Here is a 14,395-nt window from a genome sequence, read left to right on the forward strand (position 1 = left end):
TTCTGTCATAAATGTAAGCTATCTAATTACTTTTAAACTTTATTTTCTAAAGTAATATTTAAAATACATGTATTTCATGCTAAAAGTAGATAAAGTCTGTTACTGTTTGGGTGAGTAAATGATGACACAGAGTTCACTTTTGGGTGATCTGTTCCTGACTGAAGACAATGAGAAACTAAAGCATTTCTTACACAATAAACTAACGTCTGTTTTTTTTTTTTTTTTTTATTTAGTGCTTTGTGGAACGATGGAACAACAGAACATCAGCTTCAATCACTCAACTGGATCCGGGACGTTGTGGGAAACACGTCTAATTTTTCGTGTCCTTTCATTCATTGAGATTCCAGTCATGATCTTAACTCTGATTGCTTTGAGTTTTCTCATCAAATCTCGGCCTGCTGCTTCAGTTTTTATTAGTCAGTTGATAATTTCAGACCTCATACAGGTCATAAGTGTGTTAATAGGAACAAACACTGAGTTTTATTTGACATATTATGCATATTTCTATTCTTTGGTTGTGGGTCTGTATTTTATGGCTTGTGTTTCTTTTGAACGATATCTTCTGGTTTCTCATCCTATCTGGTATAAATCTCACCAATCACTCAACCTCTCCTGTTTTCTCTCTGTGATCGTCTGGTGTGTGCCTCTGATCTGTTTAGCAGGCGGTCCTATATTCGCGTGTATATTGTTTTTATTTCCCTACATCATAGTCATTCTCTGTTTTGTTGGAACTTGTCGAGGTCTTTCTCGCTCAACATCACTGACCGCTGTGAAGCGTAAATTAATTTTGGGCAGATTGTTCCTGGTGCTGTTGACTTACACCTTTCTCATTCTGCCTTTTGGGAGTATGTTTATTATTATTACACTTTTCAATCACAGTATTTTGAGCAATACATTCTTTATAAATAGCTATTTCGTTGCAGAGTTGCTGCTGTTTTTGAATCCCCTCGCTGACTGTGTGCTGTATCTGTTCTTGAGGCCTGATGTCGGTCTTATGATGAAGTCTGTTCTCTGCTGTCGTCTGACCTGTAAACACTTCTCTGCGGTGAATCCTCAAAACAGCGTCTCTACCGCGGTGTTCAGTGTTTCAGCTCCGAGGTCTGCGTCTGACGTGTAAGGCTGGCCGAGCGCTAGACCATTTTAAGCCATTTTGGTCATTTTATGTTGGTTTTCTGCTCAATAAAAGCGGTGTCGTCTGCTCCTCCCGTGACATTCCCGTGTATGCAGCTTCAATATTAAAGAGATAGTAGACTCACAATTAACGCCGTTTATGTCACTTAAAACTGTCTATAAAAAGGGCATGATAAAAGAAAAGTAGATTAGAATTGGCTCAAACATTAGGCAGCGGTAGAAAATGACCTTCTAAAGGGTTTCGTGAGCTGGAAACTCATCTTGTGTGTTCTTGTAGACGTGTGCTGTGTAGATGACTGTGTTGTTGTTTGTTCATGAGACTCTTGCGTTCTCTCTCTTGTATATTAAAAAACTTGCTGTTTTCGATGCCTGTTTCTGTCTTTACCAATAACCGTCGGTGAACTGGATGCAAATTACATTTTCTTTATAAAGCACATAATATTGCTAAAGCTGTAGTGTTTAACGGTTTTGATGGTAATGTAGTTTCAACTGAAGCAGGAAAACGGGGCGGGGTAAATGAGCAGCCACGCCCCTTTTTAAAAGCCTGGCCTCACATAGTCCCAACTCACAGATTATCACTTATTACACATTTGATTAACATGACTTCTTATTGACCAGCCACACTATTCCGTATTATTTATTCATAGAACATGAATTTTCCATGACCTAAGTAATGGTGGATCAAAGACGGATCATACACTCCTTATAAAATATGAATTTCTTACTTCGCATTTCATCTGTTATTCCGCAGAGGGTTTTTGTGAGGACAATCTGATTTATTTGGATCAATCCTTAATCTTATCATCACTTTCTATATGTAAACGTATTATTTTCAGCGGGACTTTTATTTTGACGGGGTGGCGTGACGTCATGTTTCTGCGCCGCGCTCCGGCCTCTGCGACTCGGCCGAAGAAAGGTTTGTTTTTAATCAAGTACAGCGTTTAAATCAATGCAGGACGTGTAATGTTGTGATGTATCTGACGGCGTTAAAGAACATAGCGTTTACGAGTCACAGAAAACATGATCGCTGGTAAATAAATAAATGTTCACATAATGATATATATCTCTGTCTAAGCAGTTCATCATAAACACTGTTTGGTTTGAAACATAAAAATGATTTAAGAAGGCGAAACATGTCGTCAGTGCAAGTAAAGGAAATAAACAGAGTATTAAAGTGTGTCTGCTTCAGTGGTCGTTCACCTCCAGTACATACCCCAAAATAGATGATAACCACCATAAGTGATGACTTACAGTTCAGCAAATATATTTGTAAAATAGTATAAAGATGTATTAGTAAATAATATATACGTACAGTAGAAAGACTATACAAATAATTATGAATAACATTCAATAAAATGCCACTAACTGTCAACAAAATGTGTTCGTGACCAAATACAACCAGAAACAACTCTTCAGTCTTACATGTGAAAGGCTTATCTTCATCTAAGTGTGCTATTAAGTGTTTTCACTGAAACGCAGTGTTCATATCTCAGATGTGAACGAGTTTTTTAGCCTTAAGGTTGTCTGAAAGCTAGTGTGCTCCACAACAAGACAGAAGTGTTCAACACGTGTGGGTTCAGCCAATCAGACGCTCTCTAGACGCCGAAACATCAATCTACTGATCGATACGTGCCAAACAATACATATCTTCATCTAGTGTTGAGTGTTTTCGTCTAATCGGGTCATTCACTCTAACTCTGACTGACTCCCTCACTAGTGTGCTGACTACTGAGCCAGTGACCTGATTGAGACACACCCTGGATGTGTCTTTCTGTCTGGTAATGGTTCTCATCTCAAACACACAGATAAACTCCGGCTGAAGCGACGGAGGTCCATGAGATGGCGTTTATTAAAGAGGAGAGAGAAGAGCTGAGGATTGAGACTGAAGACGAGACCAAGGAACAGCAAACAAAGGTGGCGTTTATTAAAGTTGAGAGTGAAGACGTGAGGATGCAAGTCAAACGTGAAGAGACTGATGCAGGTTGGTTTTATTCTCAGTCCTGGACTTCAAGTTTCTTAATCTAAACCATTAAAGTTTAAATGCCATTAAGCTTCTGATTACTTTTATTTGTTTCTGTTCACTCTAGGCCTGATGGAGCTGAAAGAGGAGAGTCGAGAACTGGATGAAACAGAAGAGATGAATCAGTGTGAGATAAATGACGATCTCAAGGCTGGAGAACAATCTTACTGTTACTCACAGACTTATAAAACAGTAAGTACAAACCCTGAGGTCCAGATGAGTGTTCACGCTGCAGAGAGCCCTTTCACCTGCCAACACTGTGAAAGGAGTTTCAGTGAAGAAGAAAGCCTCAGAAGTCACTTGAAGATCCACACAGGAGAGAATGTGTTCATGTGTCCTCAGTGTGGAAAGAGCTTCACACAGAAAAAATCCCTTAACGCCCACATGAGAATTCACACGGGAGAGAAGCCTTACTCCTGCCAGCTGTGTGGGAAGAGCTTCAGACGAAGAGAAGGTTTCAGGTCTCACATGACGGTTCACACTGGAGAGAGTCCTTTCACCTGCCCACAGTGTGGAAGGGGCTTCAACAGAAAACAAAGCCTTAAGAGCCACTTGAATATCCATGCAGGAGAGAAGCCGTTCACCTGCTCTCAGTGCGGAAAGAGTTTTACTCAGAAATCAACCCTTAACGGCCACATTAAAATCCACTCCGGAGAGAAGCCTTACTCCTGCCAGCAGTGTGGGAAGAGCTTCTCAGTAAAAGGAAGTCTTAAAATTCACATGAGAATTCACACCGGAGAGAAGCCCTTCATCTGCTCTCAGTGTGGAAAGAGCTTCAAACAGAAGAAAGAACTTGATGGTCACCTGAGGGTTCACACGGGAGAGAAGCCTTTCGATTGTGATCAGTGTGGAAAGAGTTTCGGATATAAGTCACATCTCAATAAACACATGAGGCTTCACTCGGGAGAGAACTGTTTTATATGTCAGCAGTGTGGGAAGAGTTTCTCACACAAAGCTAACTTTGAGAATCACATGAGAACTCACTCCGGAGAGAAGCCCTTCACCTGTCCTCAGTGTGGAAAGAGCTTCACGGTTAAAGGAAACCTTAAGATTCACATGAGAGTTCACACTGGAGAGAAGCCTTACAAGTGTCCTCAGTGTGACACCAGCTTCACAAATAACACAAACCTGAAACGACACTGGAAAACTCATGCTGAAAATAAACTTCTGCTCTTCTCAGTGTGAATTTCATCAGTTTTTCACTCTGGAGAAAGACAATTTGATTGTATTCTGTCTAATAAACACATCAGAACTCCATATTCTGTAAATATCAGACCCTGTTTGAATTCTTTTATTAGACAAGGCAAGTTTATTTATATATTTTTTAACATTTTAAATGATTTAAAATTTGAATTAAAATGACAAAAGAGTAAAAATATTTTATACATAAAATAGAGTGCAGTGAGTTGTATTTAGCACAGTGCTCATTCAATAAATGCGCAGCTAAAGGTCTTTTAGGTCTGGATGGCATGGACTAGGTCAGCTTAGTTTAAATAGAATCTGTGTAAACCTTGAGAGAAACCAGACTCGGTTGAGGCCAGGCCAACACTATGTCCGATTGTGTGAAGGACTTAATTAAGGACTGATTAATTAGCATATCAGTGTGTTATGTGATGGGTCTTTAATTCAAATTTGCCATAAATTGCATTTCCGTTTGAGATGAAAGATCAACACTGTAAACAACAGGTCTGAAAAACTTGGTCCACCAATTTAAACATCTGAGATAAAACCAAATCAACGTATATGTAAATGAGTTGGTTCATTTGCCCTTTGAACAAAGCCACAGGCTTCTTTAGCTAGCGATGAGGAGACAGTATTATAAACCAAACACCAACAACTAAAAGTCTATCTACCCCATGAAGTCGGAGAACTCAGATAGTCTTTGTTTTTGGAGGAGGGTACACTACTTCTATTACCAGCGAGTTTGACGGATCCAGTGAGAAAAGCTGTACTTCAGAAGTTGAGTAGAAATCTGAGAACAGAGTCTGACAACAGAAATCCTCCTGTACGGCCGGAACGACGTGGGCTACTTAGGCTGTAGTTCCTTGGCAAGAGTTCAGGTCTCCTTCACAAATAAGAAGTCAAAGTTGCCAGTCGTTATAAAGTCATTCAAAATAAACATAATGTTTCCCAGTGATCTGGAGTTTACTAAAGCCATCCTAATAGAGTCACTGGCCGACTGCGGTGCACCTCTCTAAAGAACGCTTCTCAATGCAAAGGTCATAATCCACCTCAAGTCGCTTTGGCAAGGCACACTAGCCTAGCTCTACTAGACTGGCTCTACCACCCCGTTTTCCTCTCCTCCTACTTCGTTTCCTCCATCTATGAGTCAACATGGCAACATTTAACAACTTTACAGTTATTAAGTATTACAAAATCGGATCTTTGAATTTTGTTCAGTAAAATTACATTGAATTATTAAATGTTTTAGTTAAAATACTGTATTTTCAGCAGGCAAATGAGGGGCACCATTCCATGTGCTATATTAATATTAGCATTTACATATGCATAAAAACTAAACATGAGTACAAGTACACCCCTCACATTTCACCAACAGATTTAGTGTATCTCCTAAAGGAACAATACTGCATAAAAGAAACTGAGAGAGATATATTAGAGTAGTCAATGTGCAGCTTGTATAGAAGTACAAGTTTGCTGTACTCTAAAAATAACTCAACATATAGACATTATTGTTCAAATAACTGGCAACAAAATCCCCTTACAGTAGTACTTGTATCCCCTTACTTGCTTGCATTTCTTCTCTAACTCTTCAGCCAGATAGTTGTGGTTCATTTTTCTCAGGTTGTCCACAGTGATCTTCACAGCTTCTTCTGGTCCGAAACGCTCCATCACCAGATCCACTTTGTTAGGAGCGTCCACCTTCTCCAGAACAGAAAATGAAATATTGTATTGATGCCATTTAAACCTCTTCAGTTAAACTGTGATGAGTTCATCCAGAGCGGCCAGAAGCTCCTCTAAAAGAGATGCCATCGCCCCTTCACTGGACGAGCAAAACACGTTTTATTAATGAGCACAAAATATTGTATCAGCTAATATCTCAATACTGGCTGATGCTGAAGGTGTGGAATCAATATGTATGTTGGATGTAGAGAGGTCAGTATTTTATGAAGCAGTATTTCTTCATTTACATTTCTACATCAAGGCCAGAGTTATTGGCCTGTGGCCACCAAACCGGCCCCCGGCTGCACCTAGAAATCCTGTCCATAAAAATAATGAACAGGACCGGTGACAAAGGGCAGCCCTGTCGGAGTCCAAAATGCATCCCGGAACAAGTCTGACTTACTGTCGGCAATGCAAACCAAGCTCCTGCTCCGATCATACAGGCACAGTATCGAATGCCTTCTCTGAATCCACAAAACACATGTGGACTGGTGGGGGGCAAACTCCCATGAACCCTCCAGTACCCCGCTGACGGTATAGAGCTGGCATCGACTTTCCCGGGGAGGCTGAGGGGTGTGATCGCCCTGTAGTTGGAGCAGACCCTCCGGCCTGCCTTCTGAAAAAGAGGAACCACCAGCCCAGTCCAGAGGCACTGTCCCCCACCTCCACGCGATGCTGTCAGGCGTGTCAGTCAAGACAGCCCTACAGCATCCAGAGACCTGAGGAACTCAGGACGGATCTTATCCACCCCTGGTGCTTTGCCACCGAGGAGCTTTTTAACTACCTCAGTGACCTCAGCTAGGGTGATGGTCGAGTCCTTGTCTGGGTCCCCGGCCTCTGCTTCCTCAGTGGAAGGTGCATTGGTGGGGTTGAGGAGATCCTCAAACTATTTCTTCCACCGCCTGACAATGTCCCCAGTCGAAGCCCACTGTATACAGTGCTGGCAGGGCACTGCTTCCACCTCCTGAGGCGTTGGACATTTCACCAGAACCCCAAGAAGGCCAGGTACTCTGCACTGCCATTTGGGCCGTAGGCTGGGTCTCGTAGGGTAAGACCAGGCCACCATACGCTCGCATGCGAACCGCAAAACCAGGCCTGCCTCCAGAACGGGCCCCGGCTGTGCCATACCGGGCGACGTCACAACATTATGTGTGTGACTCCTCATTAATTGAACTATTTCTGGCTTCCTGTTTGGAATATGTTTCTAAGCTCTGCATCAGATTGTTATTAAAAGTGAGAGTTCACACAAAAATTAAGATTCCCATGTCGTCCCAGACTTTCCTTTTTTTTTAGAATGAAAACACTACAGAAAACACACAAAGTGAACATTATAGTAAAGTTTAAAACATTGGTATTTGAAAATCATTGTTATAATTGCACTAAATATACGTGTTTGACCTGTGACATTACATTGCATTTTCTCGCTTTAACCAAACTTCTGTATGTCTGTCAGAAAAAACACTTTTTACTCAAGTATGTTTTGGGCCAGATACTTGTACCTTTACACCTCTGCTATCCAGAACATTCTCGTTCACTGATACTTCCCTGTCAATCTTCAAACAGATGAAAACTTAGACACTACTTGTCTTCATCTAAAATAAAAAAACAGCTTTTTCTCTTTGCTTATTTCTACTCTTTCTAGATCGTAGTTATTTGAACACTGCCTGAGGCTGGTATTACGAGCACTTCCTCTGTCTGTTTGCTTCTTTAAGATGCATCGTTGTATATCTTCCCCAACTGTAAGATGCTTGATTCTAATCAGTCCATTTTAATTACTACTCAAAACAATGGTTCAATAGTTTCTTCAAAAAGTATATTTATTAGCACTTCCATATAATCACAAATGCATCAAAAATTGCATTTGTTGTTGTTGCTTTTGTTATCTATAAGGCACTGGTGGGTGGAGTTAATGGAAATAGACTGGACATAAATGATTCTATTTAATATTCTGTTCCGTTTGATATCATTGAAACAAGGGTCTACTGTATAAAGTACACATTAAGTGTGTCATTTATAATAACTGAAGAGTTTAGATACTAAAGTCTCTAAAAGCCATCTCGGTCAAGAATGAGATAATGACACTGTTCTTCACACACGATATATGTTCATCAAGTAAATGCCAGAAGTACCAGTACTTACACAGAACTTACAAGAATCATCTGGCCATTGTTTCAATGCAAAATATTACAATCTGACCCAGCTGCTGGATGCTGATTCATCTCCATCATGAATAAGGCCAATAATTGTAGTGTCATCAGCAAATATGTAAAGCTTGACCCTAGGATTGAAGGAAGTACAGCCATTGGTCTAAAATATCAGCGGGAACGCACGGAGCCTTGAGGGACACCAACCCTGAGGGCTCTACTAAAAACATGCACAAAAATGAAAACATTGCTAAATATGTATAACCCCTTTCTACGTGAGAGATTTGAAAGTCAGGAAACAACTCTTACTCATATTTCAAGTTGTTTTGATGGTTACAATAAGAGACAATACAGCAGTGTATGTCGAACTTTTATTAAAATGCATGCATCTAATAGGGTTAGGGGTTATACGCTTTAAATAGGTCAAAAGCACTAGTCGGTGTCTGGGCTGCAAACCGTGGGAAAGGGTCATCAGAATGTGACGACATCAAACTCACGTGATGCTTTTATTTTGGAGTGGGGCGTGACGTCATACAGCTGCGCAACATTCCTGCACTCGAGATCCTGCGGAAGAAAGGCTTGTTTGTTTGTTTCTTAATCGGTTAAAGTGCTTAAATCAATATTTTATGTGGACTCGTGCAGCGAGTTAATCACTGGTGAGTGTAAGGTTACAGCTTTTCTAATAATAGTACAACACACCCGATTAAACACGATAAAAGAGTTGATCTCGGTATCGGTCCCCGACTAGTGATGGACTCACTTCTACTTTTTCAACAGAAGAGACCCACGGCACACACTGTTATAAACATGGTGTTTATTAAAGAGGAGACGGAAGAATTTAGGATCGAAGAGGTTTTCACAATCAAACAAGAACACACCGAGGAACAAGCAGGTCGGTTTCGGTCTCCATGCTTTGATTCTTGCTAAATGACTTCTTTAAAGATTAACCTACGAGTTTCCTGAACTTAAAGCCCTTTCGGACATGATTAGTTTTACGAGGGTGGATGGAGTAGTGTAATTCTGCACAGGATATATAATAATAGTAGTAATAATAATAATTAAACGCATCTGTAAAACTACTAGAAGCAAGAGGATGAACACGATAAATATCCAACAACCGAGTTGGACGTGATGACACAACCGGGGTTGCCTGATAGTAAGAGAATTAATCCCCCAAACAGAGCTTTCCGCTTGCGCGATACAGAAATACTCGCTGATTGTGTTACTTTTCTTCGTCAACCTGGCAACCGTGTGTGCGTGCGCGCGCTTCCGCGGACTTTGTGGAAACACGTGTTGAACTTTTGGGAAACGGTACAAAACTGTACGGAACATCTCCATTTCCACCATTAGGACAATAATTAAGGGGTAGAAATCTGCCTACAGTATGTTGGCTGTTACTGTGTTTTGCAAAATGAGGAGAGTTTGACCAAAAACTTCTGCAAGAGTCACCGCTGGATAATTACAGAAAATAGTTGAGGTCTTCCAACAGAACAATGATCCACAAGGACCATCGAAATCACAGAAATGAGTCACTGAGAACAAAACTAAGGTGCATCCCTAAGAATCCATCCTGCTATAGGAAGACTAGCAGAGGACCTAACACCGAGCCCTGAGGCACACCTTACTTGTGTTTGAAGAGATCTTTGATAATTGAATAGAACCTAAACCAAGTTCGTTCACAAGTGGCAAACATAATTTGTCAAAGACAATGTGGCCTATGTTGTCAAAAGGTCTATTACCACAAGAAAGAAGATCTAAAGTGAGTTAAGTAACGTTTCAAAGGGGTGAGAGGACGCTATATTTTTTTAAGAGTTTAGACGGGTATGGTGCGTTTAGGAATGGGTCTATATCAAGGTTCCTCAAACCCAGCCCTGAAGAGTTCAGCTCAGACCCTGATCAAAAAAACTTACCTGCTATTTCCTAGCAACTCTGAGGACAGGTTTTGAGGAAACCTGGTCTATACTAAACCCGTTCTCCTGGGTCAAGTGATAAGGGATGTAACTCTTAGCTTTCATGGACTACACTGTGACTTAATGTGTTCACAAAAGGGAACTTCAGGGAACTTATGGTGAAAAGACTGAGGTTACAGATCATGAGATGATGAATCTTTGAGTTGCTCGGTGTGTATAAGACCTTGTTGATTTGGACGTTTGTTGCCTCGGATCATAAACGAGTTAATTTTTGTTTGTCTTTTATTTATTTAGACCTAATGGTGCTGAAAGTCGAGAGTCAACAAACGAATGAAATCGAAGAGCAACAACGTGATCCCAAGACTACAGACAAGCCTTTCGCATGCCAGCAGTGTGGGAAGTGCTTCAGTCGAAAACACAACCTTGGGGTCCACGCCAGAATTCACAAGGGAAAAACGCCCTACGCATGTCTACAGTGTGGGTTGAGCTTCGCTCTGAAGAGAGAGCTGAAGCAGCACATGAGCATTCACACGTTCGTCTGCCAGCAGTGTGGGAAGAGCTTCCCTGACCAGAGACGGCTTAAAAACCACATGATAGTCCACGCCGCGAAGGAGCACTTCTTCTGCCAGCAGTGCGGGAAGACGTATACGACCAAGCATTACTTTCGCAATCACGTGAAAACGCACACCGGAGAAAGCCCGTTCCGCTGCCAGCAGTGTGGGAAATATTTCGCTCAGAAAGAAAGCCTGAAGCTCCACGTGAGATCTCACACGGGAGAGAGGCCTTACACCTGCACGCGCTGCGGGAAGAGTTTCGCCCAGAAATCCGTCCTGGACTTCCACGTGAACATTCACACGGGAGAGCGATCGTTCCCCTGCCAGCAGTGCGGGAAGAGATTCACCCGGAAGCAGAGTCTGGGAGTCCACAGGAGACTCCACACCGGAGAGAAGCCTTACACGTGCCCTCAGTGTGGGAAGAGCTTCACCTATAAAGTCACGCTGGACAGCCACTTGAGCGATCACACGGGACAGAAGCCCTTCGCGTGCGATCAGTGCGGGAAGAGCTTCACCACGTCTCTGAACTTCCAGTGCCACAAGAACAGTCACGCCGGGGTCAAGCCGTTCGCCTGTCACGAGTGCGGCAAGAGCTTCAGCCATAAAAACACCCTCTACGTTCACAAGAGGATTCACACGGGAGCGAGGCCGTACACCTGCCAGTGCGGGAAGAGCTTCACGCAGAAGGGAAACCTGGAGAAACACACCCGGACTCACACGGGAGAGAAGTCCACGCCACGGAAGTCAGCTCCGCCGGCACCCTGCGGCCGAAAGCGATCCGCGCCTCCTGAGGACTCCTGAATCCACGGAGCTCTCCACGCTTCAGATGTCGAGGTCCGATTAGACCGTAGTTGACTTTGATTTAAATCCTTTTATCTCCATCTTGAGACATTTCACGGTCAATCGGTGCAGGGCTCTTTTAGCTGAAGCGGCTCAGACTTAACTTTTTAGCTTGTATTGAATTCCCACGGTTGACCGTTCTTTGTGATTAAATTACTGTAAAACTCGCCAAACCCCATTTTTGTCTGTCTGTCCTTATACCCCTCATTGATTTAAAGCGTGTAATTATCATTGTATCCACTGAAAACCGGGACATAGCCCTCCTTTCAAACTCTAACTACTACGCCTCCTTGTGGTATATTCAGGGTAATGCGGTAGAATATATGTATAACGGCAGAAACCAGCTGATCAAATGTATCTGATATTAGCTCAGAAATCAGGCTCACATGAAATCAACTGATCGATCATCGATGTTCGTTACATCCCACGCTGTCGTGTGAATAATCTGTCCTGCTATATTTCTGGGTCTGTATGGGATGTTGATGTATCAGTGTGTCCTATCGGGTGACACAAAAACATTTGAAAAGATTTTGATTTATATTTCTGCTGTCAAACTACACAAAACAGTCCAGGCTTTATTAGTCAACTGATAATAAATAGATATAGATATAGATATAAAATTACGCAGGCACACACTAACAAACTGTCTACCTTTTACTTTACATTTTTCCAGGATTATTATTTTTATTATTTGTAATGCAATTTAATCTTTTTTTTTTTGTGTTGATACAATGGCGTGTTTCTCAAACACAATTTCGGGTGACTGTTCAAAGGGTTAAAGGAGCGTTAAAGGCCTCATCTGTGAAATCAGGAGCTTGTGATTGAATTACATTAATGGTTGAGTTGAACTGAATTTATCTTGATTGATAATCTGATTGTAGTTTTACACGAACGCTAAATAAACCGATCGGCTTGATGTGTGTGTTTGAAATGCGCACGCTGCACAGATAGAGTTTGTTTTACAGTTTATTGATTTCTGGGAAAATATAGCCTACATAAAGAAGTGCTGTGTGTTTAAAAAAACTAATTTCTTCTTTTTTTTCTCTATTTTATATATATAGAGATATAGATATAATTCTAATTTCAAGCGGTTCAGTTTATTGATATTTAGTGATAATTTTTGTTTTTAGGGTCCTAATCTTCTAAATTAAGTAGTTTTACATCTTACATAATTTCTTTTTGGAGTGTTGGTTATTTTTAAAAAATAAGTGAATTTAATAGATCGTTTTGTCTTGTATAGTTGCAGTATTAAATACTAGTACTGTACTGTGTTTTGTACAGCGTTGTCCCAGATACATTTGTTACGTTTTAAGAAAATTAGTGATAATTGATTTCATTTAAAGGCAGGTCACAAATTTTTCAGTAAACCACTGTTTATTTTCTGTTTTTAAAAAGCATTTTTATGTTTTCTCTCCCTGCTGTACCACAAATGTTTGAAACCGAGACTTTAAAACAGATACCATTATACCCACAGTGTTTAATTAATGCTATATATTACTGACACGTCTAAAAATAGAATGCTCTTAAAGTTCGTGTTAGGTACAAAGAGAGGGGAGCAGACCATGAGACAGACTGGAAGGAGAAGAGGACTTTTATTTTGGCGTGGCGGCGTGACGTCACAAGGCGGCGCCGCGCTCTGTTGTGGTTCTGAAGAAGAAACGTATCGAAACATTTCAGCGAACATCTCGAAACAAACACAAGCAGAACACGAGTAAGATTAATGACACCTTCAGTGTGATGTTAAGTGTTACTGTGTTGTTCATCATCATCTTAAACGTTATCACGTGACACGCGCTGTGTTTCTTCTTTATAGATAAAAATGGAGAGTGGAGGTTCATTCAGAGTCAAACATGAAGAGACCGAGGAACAAACAGGTGCCTCCTGAAAATAATCAACTACAGAAGAGTCCTTTATTAGAAATAACCTGATTTCTGTTGATATATGTCATGTTCACACGCGTTTAAAGTGTTTTAGAGGCGCGTCTTGAATTATTTGATCAAAACACAGAAAAGATGAATCTTGTATATACTTATATCTTATATATACATCCCCAAAAGGGATGTCTGGTAGAGACCAACTAAACTGACTTGAAACTCAGGTCACCTTTTCTTTCTGTTGTTCGTCTCAGACCTGATTCTGCGTGAGCCGGAGGAGAAAACTCACCAGAAGCCTCCCGTCGGCTCTGAAGAGCCCAGAAAGAGGGTTTCTCCTCAGAAGAGAGCCCAGAAGGAGGGCGCTTTCTCCTGCCCTCAGTGCGGCAAGATCTTCAAGCAGAAGGAAAACCTGAAGGTGCACCTGAGGGTCCACAGCGGAGAGAAGCCCTTCTCCTGCCCTCGCTGCGGCAGGAGCTTCAGCCAGAAGGTGAGCCTGACGCTCCACAGCAAGGTCCACACCGGAGAGACGCCGTTCTCCTGCTCGCTGTGCGGCGCTCGCTTCACCGAGAGGAGGAGCCTGGAGATCCACGGCAGGATCCACAGCGGAGAGAAGCCCTTCTCCTGCTCGCTGTGCGGACGCCGCTTCATCCGGAGAGAGGACCTGAAGAGCCACGTGAGGGTCCACACCGGAGAGAAGCCCTTCTCCTGCCCTCGCTGCGACAAGAGCTTCAGCCAGAAGGGGAACCTGTCCACTCACCTGAGGATCCACAGCGGGGAGAAGCCCTTCGTCTGTCTGCAGTGCGCCAGCAGCTTCAGGAGCAAAGCCAACTTCAACTGCCACATGAGGAAGCACTCCTGAAGAGAGAGAGAGAGAGAGAGAGGATTGGGTTCAGGACAGCGGTGGTCTTCATGTAGAGTGACAGAAGCACATGACTTGTGAGAGCTCTGTTAGGTTTGTGTGTGTGTGTGTGAGGACACGGGTCAATGAGCTGAACACGATTTCGTGTGCAGACACGGGACG

At 42.1% G+C, this 14,395-nt stretch overlaps 2 protein-coding genes across 4 annotated transcripts in view; both read left to right on the forward strand.

Moving 5' to 3' along the window:
- The first annotated feature begins 1,973 nt into the window (after positions 1-1,973).
- LOC122342332 (zinc finger protein 208-like) lies at positions 1,974-14,233 on the forward strand. Its single transcript, XM_043236123.1, has 8 exons — positions 1,974-2,047; positions 2,937-3,112; positions 3,219-4,332; positions 6,593-6,840; positions 8,945-9,088; positions 10,401-11,458; positions 13,314-13,374; positions 13,629-14,233. The coding sequence occupies exons 2-8, from the start codon at positions 2,971-2,973 to the stop codon at positions 14,231-14,233; spliced, it is 3,372 nt and encodes a 1,123-aa protein (XP_043092058.1). The 5' UTR covers positions 1,974-2,047; positions 2,937-2,970.
- Positions 14,234-14,382: 149 nt separating this feature from the next.
- The window catches only part of LOC122343090 (gastrula zinc finger protein XlCGF7.1-like), a 7,754-nt gene continuing 7,741 nt past the window's right edge, over positions 14,383-14,395 (forward strand). For all 3 annotated transcript variants that reach the window (XM_043237410.1, XM_043237409.1, XM_043237414.1), the window contains exon 1: positions 14,383-14,395. This exon is cut by the window's right edge and continues 112 nt beyond it. The gene's annotated coding sequence lies outside the window, so the exon portion shown is untranslated.

This window comes from Puntigrus tetrazona, chromosome 4 (genome assembly GCF_018831695.1).
Source record: "Puntigrus tetrazona isolate hp1 chromosome 4, ASM1883169v1, whole genome shotgun sequence".
Taxonomy (NCBI): domain Eukaryota; kingdom Metazoa; phylum Chordata; class Actinopteri; order Cypriniformes; family Cyprinidae; genus Puntigrus; species Puntigrus tetrazona.

What these genes read in the sequence shown, in the direction of transcription:
- LOC122342332 (XM_043236123.1), top strand. Translation starts at nt 2,971, where the DNA reads ATGGCGTTTATTAAAGAGGAGAGAGAAGAGCTGAGGATTGAGACTGAA. An exon ending in ACGTGAAGAGACTGATGCAG is followed by an intron (nt 3,113 to 3,218) that starts GTTGGTTTTATT and finishes TGTTCACTCTAG; the next exon opens with GCCTGATGGAGCTGAAAGAG. An exon ending in CCGCGCCTCCTGAGGACTCC is followed by an intron (nt 11,459 to 13,313) that starts TGAATCCACGGA and finishes TCTTCTTTATAG; the next exon opens with ATAAAAATGGAGAGTGGAGG.